Genomic DNA, 17152 nt, shown 5'->3' on the forward strand with positions numbered 1-17152 from the left:
AAGAGTATGAGCACCAGCATACTGTGTAGGTGTGGCTTCAAAACAACAGGAAAATGGTATGAACACAAACTAGAAGTTGTGAAAGAAAATGAGAATTATATGATCTTATGAGACTTCTCCATAAAGACTGATCATATTACTAAGACCAGATATGATTATAGTAGACAAAATACACAAACAATGTAAGATCGTGGACTTTGCAATTCCCTATGATAGCAGAGTTGATACAAGAGAAACTGAAGAAATAACAGGTTTTTTAATAACAAATATATTTATTTTTAGAAACAGAATAGAAAAAGGATTTTTTTCATATGTTGTAGTTACTTAAGGGTCAGATTTACCCTCATCAAACAGATCTATAATCAAAGGCATTCCATCTTTTATTCTGATAGTAGGGTGTGGTCTGAGGGAGATTTGGTCACTGCACCTAGCTGATCAGATGGAAAGGACCTTCCTTTGGAGACATTTTCATACTGTTTAGGTCTGAGCACTTTTGGCAATTTGATCCTTTAAAATAAGAATACTCTGTCTCTGTTCAGGTGGTAACATAGAAATTTGTTGATCTGTTAGTTGCAGCACTTGCATTATCAGAGCAGCCTGCAATAAAAAAAAAAAAATTAAAAAAAAAAAAAATTGATATGAATATTCAAAATTTAAAATATTCTAAAACTGAATTTGTTTAGATTTAAATATCAGTGATGAAATTCTTTTTCTTTAAAAGAGTCATTTATTACATAAAACTGTATAAATTAATGAAAAAGATGTCAGTCAATATTAACTTACAGTCCGTAGAAGGTTTAAAAAACAACTTTTAGGAACAATAGTGGTTTATTAATGTAGAAGGTTGTAAATTTTTCCCATATCAAAGTTCAATAAGCTGAAAAAATTGTTTTATAGTTTACAGTAAGCAGCTGGGGTTGCTGTGTATGCAAATAAAAATGCAAAATTAGGGAATGGAGTGGATAAAATCCAGGCAACGTATGTTTCATAACTAGCGAAACCTCAGAAGCAGTAATTGCCCGAAGTGAGAGATAATCTGCTAGCTACTTGTTGGGCCAAAGATATCTTAATCAAATGAATGTTTGATTAAGCTTTAGCCTGATAAGTAGCTTGAAGATTAGCCCTCATTTAGGCAATTACTACTTCCAACTTCCAAGGTTCTGCTAGCTATGAAACATTTGTAGCTTGGATTGTGTCAATTCCATTTCCTAATTTTATATATATATATATATATATGTAAATATATAAAAATAAAAAGATAAAGAGAGCAATGGTAAGGTTGGAGAAGTATTTTATGGATAGAGTCTTACAGCTGTTTCTGGGAAGATCCAGTACTTCCCTTCATCGGAGACAGAAAAAATAAAGTAATCTATTATTATATCCATAGGCGGATATTTTTAGTATGAAGTGGTAAAGAGTGCGATGCGCTGAAAAAAGAGAGAACAGTACTTGAAGTGTAGTTTCATTCCAGTAGTAAATATCCGTGTAGAAATCCGTGTAAAGTAATCCTTATGGGGATAATCCGGAAATAGATGTTGGAACGAAGGCTGATATAGCATAGATAGCAGAGGTGAATATATGCTATACTGCGATGGATTTTAGCTTGTTTACTTGAAGAATGGCCAAGTTAAGTGAAGGATGAGCGGTAATTAGGTCAAGTCATGAAGACGGAATGTGAAAGGGGATGGAGGAGAGATAGAGGTGAAGGATCGTAGCGGTATATTTTAATGGTCAGTTGATCTTACAGGATAGAGGGGATGAGTATATAGAGAGAAGGAGGGATGGGGGGAGATGAGGTTAAAAGGTCTAGTGAGTAGGAAGGAAGGCGCGTATGTAGTATATAGGTGGTGGGGGTATGAGTGATAAACCAAGGACAGAGATAAAGGGAGAGATGGGTGGGAAAGGTAGTTAATAGTATCATATTCAAGAATGCAGCCAAACCTATTTATAGATGGTGGAAGGGGATTGAGAGAAACAACGTAGTCTGTATGCGTTGGTGGTGTAGTTGTGAATTAGAGAGTAGAAGAAATAGATTTGGGGGTATATATATGTGGTGATATGATCGAAAGAAAATAATCCTATTCAAAAGATAGTAAAAGATGGATGTTTTTGCCAGGTTGAATAGGTTGCCTGTTGGGGGTCGTGTAATTATGTTGCGTGATTGTTTGTGCAATTTTGCTTGTGATAGAACTTAAATGTGTGGAAAGAGCGGTGATTGCAGTTGCTAATGCTTCGTTATATTGATTAAGTAGAGTGGGAGAATTGTATTTTAAAATATGGAACGCCTCCGTTAGGCAAAGCTTGCAGTTGGAGCGCTGGCCCTGGTATGGAGTTCCAGAATCTAAGATGGACCATTTTAAGGTGTATTGGGTATTTTTGCTTTTGAGGTGATGAATATGATTGGCTAATGTAGATTTACTGTGTTTGTCGTATCTAAAAGAGTGCATATGTGCTGCGTAGCGATGTTTAAAGTTTTTAGTTGCACCAATGTATGTAGCAGTAGAGTTATGTAATAGATTTCTCAACCTTATATCGTCGTTGTCGTTTAACGTCCGCTTTCCATGCTAGCATGGGTTGGACGATTTGACTGAGGACTGGTGAAACCAGATGGCTACACCAGGCTCCAATCTGATTTGGCAGTGTTTCTACAGCTGGATGCCTTTCCTAACGCCAACCACTCAGAGAGTGTAGTGGGTGCTTTTACGTGTCACCCGCACGAAGGCCAGTCAGGTGGTACTGGCAATGGCCACGCTCATCTCGCTCGAGAAACCTCATGTGTCACCTGCACAAGAGCCAGTCCAGGGGCACCAGCAACGATCCTGCTCGAAAATCCCACAACAACCCCACACAAGAGCCAGTTCAGGGGCACCAGCAACGATCTTGCTCGAAGAAATTTCATGTGTAACCAGCACAAGAGCCAGTCCAGGGGCACTAGCAACGATCTCGCTCGAAAAACCTCATGTGTCACCCACACAAGAGCCAGCCCAGGGGCACCGGCAACGATCCCGCTCGGAAGATTTCATGTGTCGCCCGCACATGAGCCAATCCAGGGGCACTGGCAACGATCCCGCTTGAAAGACTTCATGTGTCGCCCGCACATGAGCCAGTCCAGGGGCACTGGCAACGATCTGTCATATTCTACTATTGGTACAAAGCCTGGAATTTGAGGGGAGATGGCTAGTCCATTACATCAACCCCAGTGCTTAACTGGTGCTTATTTCATCGATCCTGAAAGGATGAAAGGCAAAGTTGACCTCAGTAAAATTTAAACTTAGAACATGAAGACAGATGAAAGGCTGCTAAGCATTTTGCTTGGTGGGCTAACAATTCTGCCAGCTCGCTGTCCTATATACACACTCACACACATATATGATATATGAATTTGTTAGGTTTCCAACATCTATTTTTCCATGCTAATGTGGCTTAGACAGAAACTGATTTTGAGAGATGATTATCAGACCAGATGCTCTACCTGTCACCAACCCTCAGCTGTTTTTCAGGCAATGGATCTTTTATATTCCAAAGATCTTCAAAAGCATAGACCAACTGGTTTTAATGTCAAGAGAGAATATAAATATCAACATTATTTTACTGAAACAGTGAGGAGAAAATTGCAACATTCATGCACATTCAGACACATATTTTTACACATATGTGCACGTGCATACACACACAAATATATTGTTTCAAATAATATATATTACATTATGCGGCATGTATATAATATGTATAATAAATAAGGGAGTAGAAGAGGGTAGCTTAGCAGATCTTCAGGCAATACCCAGGAGAGAATTCTGGTTACTGATGAGAGAAGAGAGCCACAGGAAGAAAAGGGTGACAGCTGCATTTGAAAGATTGCCCAATCGTGAGGTGCTGAAGTACACATACCCAAAGAAAAGGGAGCTGAAAATATTAATCAGTTTCAAATCATTTCTTTGTTCAATGTGGAGAGTAAGGTTTTCTTCAGCATTGTGTCTAAAAGACTCCAACTTCCTGCTGAACAATAAGTATATCAGTACAGAAGGGAGGCATATCAGGAATCTTTGGTTGCCTTGAACACACAGTATGGTGATGCAGCTCATCAGAGAGGCACAACAGGAAAGAGGAGACCTGGTTGTACCGTGGATGGATCTGACCAATGCCTATGGCTCAATACTACACAAGCTGGTTAAGTTGCACTAAAGAGATACCAAGTACCCAACAAACTAAGACCTTATTAGGAACTACTACGGGAGAATCAGGCTGAGGGTTTCCTCTGGTCAACTGACATTTGAGTGGGACCAGCTAAATGGGAATAATCCCAATACCTCTCTGCAGATTTGACTAGCATTTCCATTGTTAATGCAAAGAGGGAAACGGATGCCTCACCTCAGTGTCCCTCTTTGCATTAGCAATGAACATGCTGGTCAAATTTGCAGAGAAGTATTGGGATCTCCTCAGCAAGACAAGGGTAGGGCAACTACTCATCAGAGCCTTCATGGATGACTTTTCAGTGACAACAACAGTGCAGGTAGCCAAGTGGATCTTTTTGGTACTAAAGAAGTTTGTGGCATGGGCATGAATGAGTTTCAAATCTACAAAGTCCTAGTACATAGTTTTGAAGAAAGGGAAAGTCATTAACAAGTTCCACTTCAAGGAATGAGGAGATTAGATCCTGTCTATCACAGGAAAACCAGGGAAAAGTCTTGGGAAGAACTTCAACTGCAGTTTGAAGGACATCAACTCAAGCTTACCAGCATGTAATCCTCCCAAGAATACTCTGGCCCCTGCTTTATGAAGTCTCTGTGACAGCAGTTGAGAGCTTAGAGCACATGGTGAGCAACCATCCTCATAGTTGGCCAGGTTTGCCTCACACTTTGAGTGTCATGGGTACACCAGTTCTAGGAATACCCAAGTGACTAGTGCAGGGATTGCAGTGACTATAGGATGTAGAAGGCAATCAGAGCAGTGTTGTAGGTAGCAGAGCTACTGAAACACAAAGTCCTCCTTGGGAGAGTGGCACAGGGCAGGGTTGGATTTCAAAACACTACAACAACCCAATATGATAAGGCTAGCAGGAAGAAGATACAGAATCTGGTGCTTGAATGGCAGAAGAGTGGGCAAGCAGAGCAGTGGCAATGTGGAAACGGGGATGCTTCTGATCAAGTAGGAACAAGCAATGGAGTAGAATGTCACCTGGCAAGACATCTGGAAATGGAACTCACAGAGGATGAAGTTCTTGAAGGTCTATGATATCCTCTCCAGCCAATCCAACCTATTTACATGGGAGATAAGTGAAAACTGCCACATGCTCCATGTGTTCTTAGACAGGGATCCACAAGCACATCCAAAACAGCTGCTCCAAGGCTCTGAGTAAAGAATGCTATTGCTGGAGACATGATGAAGTCCCCAATAAAACTGTTGAGGCAATCAATAAGGGGATCAGTGACAGCAATAATGCCAGTCCTGTGGCCTTAAGTCAGAGAAGAAAAAGTGGAGAGGGCACTTGTCCTTGGTGTTCAAGATCTTGAGTGGTGGGGTTCCTCAATGGTCCTTAAAGGTCCCCCAGTATCAGGACCACATCACTATCACTTTTTTTTTTGACTGACATGCACTATGTATACTTATTTCTTCTGTTTTCATTTTATACTTTGCATACCTTTTAATTTCGTTCATTCAATGTAAATCCCCACACCTTTATCTACCTTTGTATCCCCTCCTTATCTGTTGTCCTGATGACAAATAAAAATCATCATTGTTGTCATCATTATTAAGGTGGCAAGTTGGCAGAACTGTTAGCACACTGGACAAAATACTGCCAAGCATTTTGTCCACTCTGATGAGTAGTCCTGAGTTCAAATTCTGCTGAGGCTGACTTTGCCTTTCATCCTTTTGGGGGTTGACAAAATAAGTACTAGTCAAATACTGGGGTAGATGTAATTGACTAGCCCCCTCCCCCCAAATTTCAGGCTTTGTGCCTATAACAAAAAGGATTGTTATTATTGCATGCAGAAACCATTCTGCATACACTTGCGCAGTGTATGAGTATTGCTGACTTATGGAGTTATGTTGAACAGCTCATATTGAGTGTAGAACGAATCTGACAATAAGCTGAATCCATTGTCAGGATCACCTCACCACCCACCTTTAACAAGGTAGAGCAGGCAGTTTCCTCTGTCTAGTGGCTTTGGTGAAAGAAGTTGTGTGGTGGATGAGGCTGAAAGGATTGAGGAAAGACATCTTCCTTTTCAGTCAAGCTCTCATCGACTTTTTTATGTTCCACTTGAAAGAGAAAGTAAGGGTAGAAAGAGAAGTGCTACATCTCAGTGGATTTGTGAAAAGATGGATGACTGTGGCAAAAATGGTTACAGTGAATGGCCCTGTTATAAGTATGTGCCTGTAGATCAGAGAGCATGAGACAGGGTTTGCACCTTTGGTGGTCAGGATAATCCTGGACCTGTAGGGTTCCTTGATTGACCCTAGTTGGAGTTTCTCTTGTATCAGGAGGACTGTATCATTCATGTTATCACATACTTTGTATACTATGTATACTTCTATTGCATTTCACTATCTTTTCCATTTCTTTCTCCCTATCCTTTATGTTAATCCCCATGCAAATTGTTGTTTGTTCTTGTGATGCCCCCTTATTCTATGCCCCTGATGCTAATAAAAGAAATTATTATCATCACTATTGAGTGAGAGAGGAATGCATGCCATCAAGGGGACACTGGGGTACAAATATATGAAGCCCAATATACCCACCATGACACCTGTCCAATAAGGGTACACTAGGCACAAGCATCACAACCATATATGACATAATGATCTCATATCAAGATAGCGCATGACCTTGCAAGTAGGGTCCAGTTAGAATTTGCTTTAGGTTGAGTAGCCCATCCTACTCATAAGGTCCCTGAATAAGATATGTTTAATGATGATGAACAAAACACCCATGTTTCCAGAGGCAAATTATTCAAATCCAAAAGAATTCCTCAACACATGGCTATGATGCTCCCACACTACTCCTGCTCATGATCAGAGATGCACACATTGTCAGCCACTAAGGGACATGCTCAACTGGTTACAGCCAAGCAACTGACAAGCAAATGTGTAACCAAAAAGTTAGCTTCGCTAACCGCTAATCTGCTAACTAAAAAAAGTTAGCTTTGCAAATGTTGAATGTAAAAGAATTAGCAGAAGCTAATGCTAACTTTTATTATATGAATTTAACTTCAGTTTGGTTTTTTGGCTCTAAAAAAAAAATTTGTCCATGTGATTACATTTACTAAAAGTTTCAGATCTGGAATGAAGTAGTGCAGTGGAATTCATGAATTTTAAAAAAGTGAGATCTTTCAGTTAAACATAGCTTGCCTCTCTGTGTTCCATTTACACATGGCATGGATTTCCATGAAGATCCACTTGATTGTGTGTGGTCTTCAGCTCCCATATATAGCTAGCCAACTATGTGACTTTATTGCTATCCATGAGAAGACTAGAGGTTCATGTATCTTTTTTTTAAATTGTCTTCGCATAAACTGGCATAAAGAAATCCAAAAGAAGAATTATGCCTTCTGAAGTGACTTTAACTTCATAAATAACTAAGATTATCAAGCATGCCTAATTGAATAGGCAAGTTTCACAGTCTCAACAGTTACAACAAAGAGTGGGCTCTTGGTGTCGCTTGCAAGTGATAATGTAATTCATATTGGGACAGCAGTTGTATAAAACTTTTTACTGAAAGGCAAATTTCTTTTGTTGAACTGGAAGACACCACCTGCTCCAGATTGAACAATGCTATTTCACAGACTTTGGTCTCCTTCCCCATTGAATTACACTACACCTGCAATATTAATTAATTTTGATAGACAAAGGGGACATGACTCTGGTTTTTTCTTCTTTTCTTTTTTATTTAACTTCTGTTTTTAATTTTCTGCTTTTTCTCATTCCCCTTGCTCTTCTTTTTTAACATGCTTTCTCATATAACAGCATCCTTCTTGTTTCTTTATATATGACTAGCCATGTTGTGAATTCAAGCCTGAAGGATTACTTGCAGTCTCAAGGCATGATATGTAAATCTGCTGGTTTATTGTGTTTCTAAAGCATGAAACTATTAGTTGCTTGTATCTAATTACTGTGTAGTATATTAAATGATATTTATCTCTCACTGGATGGAGTATTTCTTTTGTTGATCCAACTAATAATGGAACAATAAACTATAAAGAGTGGAGACATGGTTTAGTGCTTAGGGTGTTGGACACATGACTGTAAAATTGTGGTTTTGATTTCCAGACCAGGTGATGCATTGTGTTCTTTTTAGCAAAACACTTCATTTCACACTACTCCAGTTCACTCAGCTGGCAAAAATGATCAATCCTGTGATGGGCTGGTGTCCTGTCCAGGTGGGGAAATATATGTACCATGGAAACCAGCCCTATGAGTCTGTATGACTCAGGAAGGATCTTTATCCTTTTCTTTTTAAAACTATACATATATAAACATATATGTATACATGATGGCCGTCCACTCGTGACCAAGGAAGACCATTACTGACCTTCAGGAACATTGTGCGCTCTAGGACTTACTTATATTTTGCATTTGCAGCTCCGTTGGTTGCTAATGAGCCCTGCTCTTGACAAGCATACACAACTGCAAACATTGCAGACCAAGCTTTCCCCATTCACTATACGAGCCGTGCGCTTTCGCGCAGCTCACTTAAGTTCTTCATGCTGGATACCTGCTCTCTCAAAAGTGTCAATCCCCTCCTTAACCTGCTTCCTCCATCCGTGGCGATGACAGGCATTGTTCTCCCAGTGTTCCTTCCGGTCTCTTCAGTCTTGTGTCTGGTCCCAGCATGGCATAGCAAGGCAAACAAAAGTTGCTGTGTACCGTGCATGTGTACTGACATCGCTCCTCTACTCATGCGAGACATGGACTCTGTACAAACGTCAGGTAAGGGTCCTTGAACGCTTTCATCAGAGATGTCTCAGACACATTCTGAATGTTGGCTGGACCTCAAAAATTCCAGACACACAGGTCCTGAGGACAGCTGATATCTTGAGTATTGAGGCGATGGTGCACAAGCACTGGTTACGTTGGACTGGACACCTTATTAGAATGAAGGATAGCAGGATTCCTAAGCAGATGCTATATAGAGAACTTGTGAATGGAAAGAGACTCCGGCAGAAACCAAGGCTGTGATTTAAGGACTGTGTCAAGTCCTCATTAAAGGCCTGTGATATGCAGGACACTGACTGGGAGAACAATGTATACATGTATACATACACACACATATATCATTATCACCAGCACCAGCACCACCACCATTTAGAACCCCCTTTTCCATGCTGGCATAGATTTAAATGGTTCAACAAGAATGAATGAGTTAGAGGGCTGCACCAGGTTCTATGTCTGTTTTCACATGGTTTCTACAGCTGCCAAACACTTCACAAAGTGGAATGGTTGCTTTTTATGTGGCACCAGCACTGATGAGGTTACCAAGTATCTACAAGATAAGACCCCTTAATTGAATGGGTATAGAATGGAGGGATAAGAAACTAATCTTGCTTAAGAGGTGAATACATGGCTTGCCCACCTGGAGAGAGAGAGAGAGAGATGTGAGGTCCAGGAAAAAAGTGAATATGAAGCAGAATAGGATAGAGGTGTAGAAAATTTGGATGTATATGTAAGTGCATCATCATCATTATCGTCATCATTTAACATCTGCTTTCTCTGCTGGCATGGATGAGTAGGGCAGTTTGAGAGGGAACTGGTAAGCTGCGAGGCAATGTCAACTTCCTATGTCATCTCTGACATAGTTTCTGTAGCTTGGTGCCCTTCCTAATAGCAACCACTTCACAGTGTATTGAGTGCTTTTTATGTACCACTAGCACTAGTGAGGTTGCCATGTAATTTGCAAGACAGAAAAAAGAACAGATGAGAAGGAAAGAAAGGAAAAAACTTCTACTACTAAGAAGAGTTTGGGAGGGGTAGGTGATGGTAAGTGGCTGTATACTAGGCATCAAAAGGCTAAAGTATGATAGAGGGACAAGCACAGGTGTCTTACTTTGGAAGAAATATATGGCAGAAGAAGATAAGAGGAAGGTAGTGATGGGGTGCCAGAGCAAACTCTCAAGGAACAAGAAGATGAGCGTAAGAGAGGACAAGGACAATGGATCGTAGGAGGGGATGAGAGAGTAGATGCTTTCGTAAGAATGTAAAGAGGTAGTAAACAGGTAGAGGTAGAGGTGATGAACAAGAGTGAGGGTGCAGATGATGGGAAATACCAGCATGCAGAGGAGTAAGGTGAGAGTTATGAGTGGTTCAGGAAAGTGAGTTGAACAGAAAATAGTAGAATGATGTGTAAGGTGTAGGAACTGTGGAGTGGGAGAGTTAGGGATACACAAAGGGCTTTTGAGGGACTGATTGAGTAAGTTTGCAGAAGAATTGGAGTGAGATGTATGTTGGATGTATAAATGTTAACTTAAATGAAAAGTACAACACAGTGGCCAGTCATTACAGGTAAATCAAGCGATTTATGAGGTATTTGGTAAAGGATGTGGTGATACACAGAAGTGAAACTTGTGGTTAGCTTGTATGGACAGTGGTATGTCATTGGTGGAGGGCATCTCTAGGAGCAAAAGGCCAAAGATATGACAAGTAGGGTGCATAGATTCTATATTTGTTATCAGTGTAATTTCTGGAAGTACCTTTGTCAAAAAAATATCCGTGACACCTCTTTTTTCCTCTGATTCCTAAAAGCTTATAACCAAATCAGTATTTTTTAGTGTGGTGTTCTTTTTATACTAAGTCCACATTTGTCATCTGTGTAATTTCTGGAAACAGCTTTGTCAGAAATGTTCATGGCACCTCTTTCTTCTTCTACAATTTTAAGATTTCTGAACAAAGTACTTCTGGGCAGAATTTTTAAAATTACAGAGGGATATTTTTACCAGGAAAAGTAACACACACTATTACACCTTCACTGGGGATTTTAGTGTTTTTTTACTGTCTGTTTTCCATCTGTGCTAGTGGTTGGAAGGGCAGCTAATCACAGAAGCCCATACTAGAAGATGGAATGTACAAACAAAATGTAGACTCTGCAATCCATGTTGCATAATACCCATCTAAGAAGGCAACAGCAATAACTCCAAATATATATATATCTATATAATAATAAATATATAATATATAATAATATAAATAATATAATATAATATAAATATATAAATAATATATAATAATAATAAATAATATAATAATATAAATAAGTATATGCACATATACATACATATATCTACATACCTACATATATATGCATATATACATGAATGTGAACATTAAAAAAACATAGAAAATGAACCTTTTTCAAACAACGAAAGAAACAGATAGAGAAACGAGGCAGGCAACATAAAGAACATTCCCTTCATCAGTTGTCTCCTGTTTTATCTACTCTGCATTTCAAAGGTAGGGACAAGACGTGACTTCATTAAAACAGTTCTTCCCGCAAAGCAAATTAAATAAAATTTGGGATTTTTTGCAGCAGGTCAAAGTGGTAACAAAAACAGGACAATAAGAACAAGACAGTAAAAACAAACAGTGAGGGCTGTTAAACCATAATGAAGTGAAGTGGTGAACGCTGGAGAAATGAGCTTTGAGAAGAGACAGGTAAAAGCACATCTTGTCTTTAGAAAGGAAGTGGAAGAAATCCATTTCCAAGTCTTATCTATCTATTTATATATATGTTGGCATTACGAAGGGTATCCAGCTGTAGAAACTTTGTTAGATAAGATTGGAGCCTGGTACAGCCTTCTGGCTCGCCAGTCCTCAGTCAAACCGTCCAACCCATACCAGCATGAAAAGCAAACGTTAAACAACGATGATGATGATATATATATTGTTGTGGAAGGATTCTGATCCCCACCAAGTGACTAAAGGTGGACTGACTCATTGTTATAAATTAAAGAACTATGAGTGATTGGCAGTTTGGGTTGGTAGAAGTTCACTGAGAGCCGTGATTGAGAGTGGTGAGTCTTGTGTAATAGTGATAGTAGTACATCACATATATACTTTCTTCCCCTTTGCTTTGTTATATTATATATCCAATACAAGGATATAAAAGTGGTGACAAGTTGTTTGAAGTTTGTGTTGGATGTTTAAAATCTCTTTTTTTGGTACAAAACCTAAGACAAAATCGTTTTAACATGGAAGACTTATTGGCCTCCGTGGTGTATTTGCAACAGCAGCATCAGCAACAACAATAGCAGTTACAGCAGCAACTACAACAACAACAAAACCAACAGTTGCCGGAATTAATGTTGAAGGAATCTGAAAATACTTCAGGTTCGTACTTGCCAGACAGCATAGCAAACTCAATGGAAGTATTCAGCTATAAGTCAGAAGAAGGTACTATCTTCACTTCATAGATACAAAGAAATCTTTAAAGAAGAATGTAAAAGTTGGTCTGATGAGAAAAAGTACAACTACTTTTAAGAAAGTTATCCCCTGCGGAACACGAAAAATATAATTATATCAGATTGGGGCCTGGTCTAGCCTCCTGGCTTCCCAAACTCCAGTTGAACCGTCCAACCCATGCCAGCATGGAAAACGGATGTTAAACGATGATGATGATGATTTTGCCGAAGAAGCCAAGTGAGATTTGTTTTGATGAAACAACATTTTATTGAAAATTTTCGGTGAAAGCAGCTCCCTGTTTAATACTTGCTGGTAATGTTTAAATTTGGTCAAAAAAGATGACAAAGATTTCATCACTTATGTCGGTGTGGTTAACAGAGAGTGTGAGAAATTCAAATTGAATGAGTTAACCCCAGACATGCTCAAGTCTTTAATTTTTGTTCAAGGGCTTACTGCAAGCAAAGATGCAGATATATGATCCCGGATATTAACAAAATTAGAACAGGACCAAAATTTAACTCTGCAGGTAGTAGCAGAAGTATGTCAGAGGATTATTAATCTATGACATGACACAAATAAAAGTGAAGAGAAAGAGTGTTCTAAGATTCAGGCATGTTAACCGATAATGAGTAAGTAACAAGAGAAAAAAATATAAAATGCTATAGGTATGGTAAAATAGGCCACAAAAAGTTGCACTGTAGGACAGAATCTAAAAAACTTCATCAGAAAAAATCGCATAAACGGATTGTCAGTGACAAATAATATGAATAGGCTGCAAAGAAAATTTGTGTATGTAAAAATTAATAACACAAAGTTACATTTGGATACAGACAGCGACATCTTAATAATTAACACAGATACATGGAAAAAGATTGGGAGACCTAAATAAAATGAAACCTTGAAAATTGCATGTAGTGTTTCAGGAAAAAAATTATATTTTAAGGGCAAATTGATAAGTAACATTACATTTCATGAAAAAATCTTAAAGGCTTTTTGTGTTTATACAACAAACTTGTTTGGCACTGACTAGATAGAATTGTTTAATTTATGGGACCTTCCTAGAAATCTTTTCTGTAAAAATGTAAATGGTTCTTCCTCCAGTACAAATAAGTTGTCAGACGGATTGAAAATAAAATTAAAAAATATTTTTCCTGAAATACTGTCTGATAAATTAGGTCTGTGTACCAAAACGAAGATACAAGAAAACACTATACCGATATTTAAAACATGCCACTATCTGCTCCCTACTCCAGAGGATATTTTCATGAAATTAAACAGTGGCAAGATATTTTCTGAATTGGATCTCTCTGACACGTACCTACAAATCAGAGGAGATGATGAATGCTCTAAATACTCAGCAATTGACACACATAAAGGACTGTATAAATACAACAGGTTACCATTTGGCTTAAAAGTTGCACCAGCGAATTTTCAACAGATTATGGATGCAATGTTAGTGGATTGTGAATTCGCAATTCCATATCTGGATGATATACTCATTAAAAGTGAACCCAGAGATCAAAATGTATTCCAAAAAATTAGGGATTATGGCTCTACTTTGAGTGAAGAAAAGTGTGAATTTTTCTTACCGAAAATAAGATATTTAGGACAAATCATTGACAGAAATGGATGTCGACCAGACCCATCGAGGGTGAAGCAATTAAAAATATGCCCCCTCTGACTAATATAGTGATCATATAAGCATTTTTAGGATTGGTAAATTATTACCAAGATTATATTCCAAATATGCATAAGGTGAGAGTCCCACTGAATAATCTGCTGAAAAAAGATGTGAAATGGAATTGGTCAGAAAATTGCCAAAATCGAAAAAATATTAATATCTGATTTGTCGTTAGTACACTTCGATCCTGCAGAGGAGATTGTTGTAGCTTCAGACACTTCTGAGTACGGTATATGCTATATAAATTTAAAGATGATAACATGAAGGTAGTGGTTCATGCCTTATGTTCTCTGATATCAGCAGAGAAAAGTTATAGTCAAATCAAAAAAGAAGCTTTAGCGATCATTTTTGCTGTGAAAAAATTTCACACATTTTTGCATGGTAGAAGTTTTCATCAACAGACTGATCACCATCCCAAAACAAAAAAAGAAATCCCTACCCATACTGTTAATAGATTACAACACTGGGGCAAGATATTATTGAACTGTGATTGCAAGATGGAGTATATACCATTCAAGAAATTAGGTCATGCAGATTGTCTATTAAAACTGATTTTGAAAAATGCCGAACCATTTGGAGATGCCGTGATTGCCGCTTTGCAGGCAGAAAATGAAATTAAAAATGTTTTGTGTAACATCATTCGTGAACTGCCAGTTACTTTATGAGACATAAAATTGAAATCGGAAAATGATAAATTTATTGTAAAAATGAAAAGAAATACTGAAGGCTAAAAGAGATAAAAATATGCACCACACAAATGCGAACCATTTCTCACTGTGACAATGTATTGATGTATGCACCAAGAGGCATAGTATTAGCTACACTACAAAAGTGATTATTAAAGGAATTTCATACGGGTCACCCAAGTATTTCAAGAATGAAATTGTTAATGAAAAGTTACATATACTGGCCAACAATGGACCATGACATTGAAGAATCTGTGAAAGCATGCAGAAGGTGTGCCTTAGTTGAAAATTCACTTACCACTAAATGGCAACTGTGGCCAAAAACAGATGTTCCATGTGCCAGACTGCATGTTGATTATGCAGGTCTACTGAAGAAATCATATTACCTTGTTGTGGTGGACAGTTTTCCAAAGTGGCCAGAAATGCATAAATGTAAAAAGTCAACATCTGCAGTTACAGTAAGTTTTTCACATGAACTGTTCGCCAGGTATGGTATTCCAGGTATTATTGTGTCTGATAATGGAACTTAATTTACATCAGACAAATTCAGAAAATTTTGTAAAATGTTTGTCATTGAATATGTCACCATCATCCTAGGTCAAATGGGCAAGTGGAGCGTTTTGTTGACACTTTCAAGAGGGCATTGAAAAAGTGAACAATGAAGTGATGGACGATTGTGCACTCCATCGATTTCTAAGAGTGTACCGAGTAACACCTAATCTGAATACACCATCAGGAATGTTACCCACAGAATTGATGTTTGCTAGAAAGGTCAGATCTGTCTTTGATAAGCTGATATCGAGTGAGAAAAATAACATGAAGGACAAAAATACTTCAAGTTAGGTGACAAAGTTCTTTTTAAAAACTTATAGATATGGTAAAGAAAGCTGAGAGGATGGTGTAATAATTAAACAAATGAGAAAGAAAGACATTCCTGGTAAAAGGAAAAAAATGTCGAATACAAAAGACATATTAATCAGCTTAAAAAAAGATTCACAGAAAAAACAGTCACGAGAAATGAAGTATTGTAGGACACATTTGAGGTACCAACATCCAAACAATTTGAAACTACACGCTCTAGCACCAGAAAACAGAAAAGGATAGAGACACTGGAATTGAACCCTAAGCATAAGAGATATTAAAACTCTGAGTGGAATTCAATTCTCAAAAGGGGAGAAGATAAGGGAGACTAATTGTAAAAAGGGGAGATGTTGTGGAAAGATTCCGACCACCCCACAAGGTGGACTGACTCATTGTTATAAATTAAAAATCTGTGAGCGATTGGCAGTTTGGGTTGGTAGCATTTCACTGAGCCATGATTCAGAGCAGTGAGTCTCATGTAATAGTGATAGTAGTTTGTCATGTATATACTTTCTTCCCCCTGCTCTGTTATATTATATATCCAATACAAGGATATAATATATATATATATATATATATATATATATATACATATCAAATTAAATACACAACCAAAAGAGCTACTAATGGTTTCATGCTATTATGATAGTTGAACAGGCATATCTATAAAATACGCCATGTATCTTAAAGCAATCTTTCAGGCTCTTATGTGTTATACATATTAAAAAAAAAAAAAAAAAATATATATATATATTTATAGACACATACATCATCATCATTGTTTAACGTCTGTCTTCCATGCATGGGTAGGATGTTTGACAAGAGCTGGCCAGGTAGAAGACTACCCCAGGCTACTGTGTCTTTTCTGGCAGGGTTTTTATGGCTGGATGTCCTTGCCAACATCAACCACTCTGCAGAATAGACTGAGTGCTTTTTACAGCTGGATGCCCTTCCAAATGCCAACCACTTTACAGTGTAAACTGGATGCTTTTTACATGGCACCAGCACTGACAGGGTCACCGAGTAACTAGTAAGACAAGGAATTCTGAGAGGGGAGGGGGCACTGGAGGAGTTGATCTTGTTTCAGATGATGAAGGGTTAGAGTATGACAGAAAGAAAGAGGCAGAAATAGGTGCCTTGCTATAGAGGAGGTACATGGTTACTTGGCCAGAGAGAGGAAAGAGAGAGGAAGAGAGAGAGAGGAGAGAAAGAAAAGAGTAAGTGAGGAAGAGAGAGAGAGGAGAGAAAGAAAAGAGGAAGTGAGGAAGAGAGAGAGAGATCAAAGATGCGGGCAGAAACAGGTGTGCTGTTGTAGAGGAGATACATGGCTACTCAGCCAAAGGGAAGAGTAAGGGAAAGAGGGAGAGAGAGAGAGAGAAGCAGGAGACGGATGGTGGTGAAGTGCCAGGGTATACTCACAAGTAACAAGGATCAGAGCATAGATGGGATGGTAGAGTAAGGAAGAGAGAGAGATAAATGGTGGCAATGCCCTCAAGCTACGGCGGTCATAATATACGTGGCCAGGTATATAACA

General features: G+C 38.4%; 1 protein-coding gene across 1 annotated transcript in view; it reads right to left on the bottom strand.

The window, feature by feature from the left end:
* Nucleotides 1–252: 252 nt before the first annotated feature.
* LOC106871810 (cleavage stimulation factor subunit 2) overlaps nt 253–17152 on the bottom strand; it is a 53266-nt gene continuing 36366 nt past the window's right edge. Inside the window, exon 11 of the mRNA XM_089356682.1 lies at nt 253–597. Coding sequence (XP_089212808.1) covers nt 478–597 — 120 coding nt within the window. The 3' untranslated portion in view covers nt 253–477. The remainder of the gene's footprint in view (nt 598–17152) is intronic.

The sequence above is a fragment of the Octopus bimaculoides genome, chromosome 8 (genome assembly GCF_046866305.1).
Source record: "Octopus bimaculoides isolate indiv1 chromosome 8, ASM4686630v1, whole genome shotgun sequence".
Classification (NCBI taxonomy): Eukaryota; Metazoa; Mollusca; class Cephalopoda; order Octopoda; family Octopodidae; genus Octopus; species Octopus bimaculoides.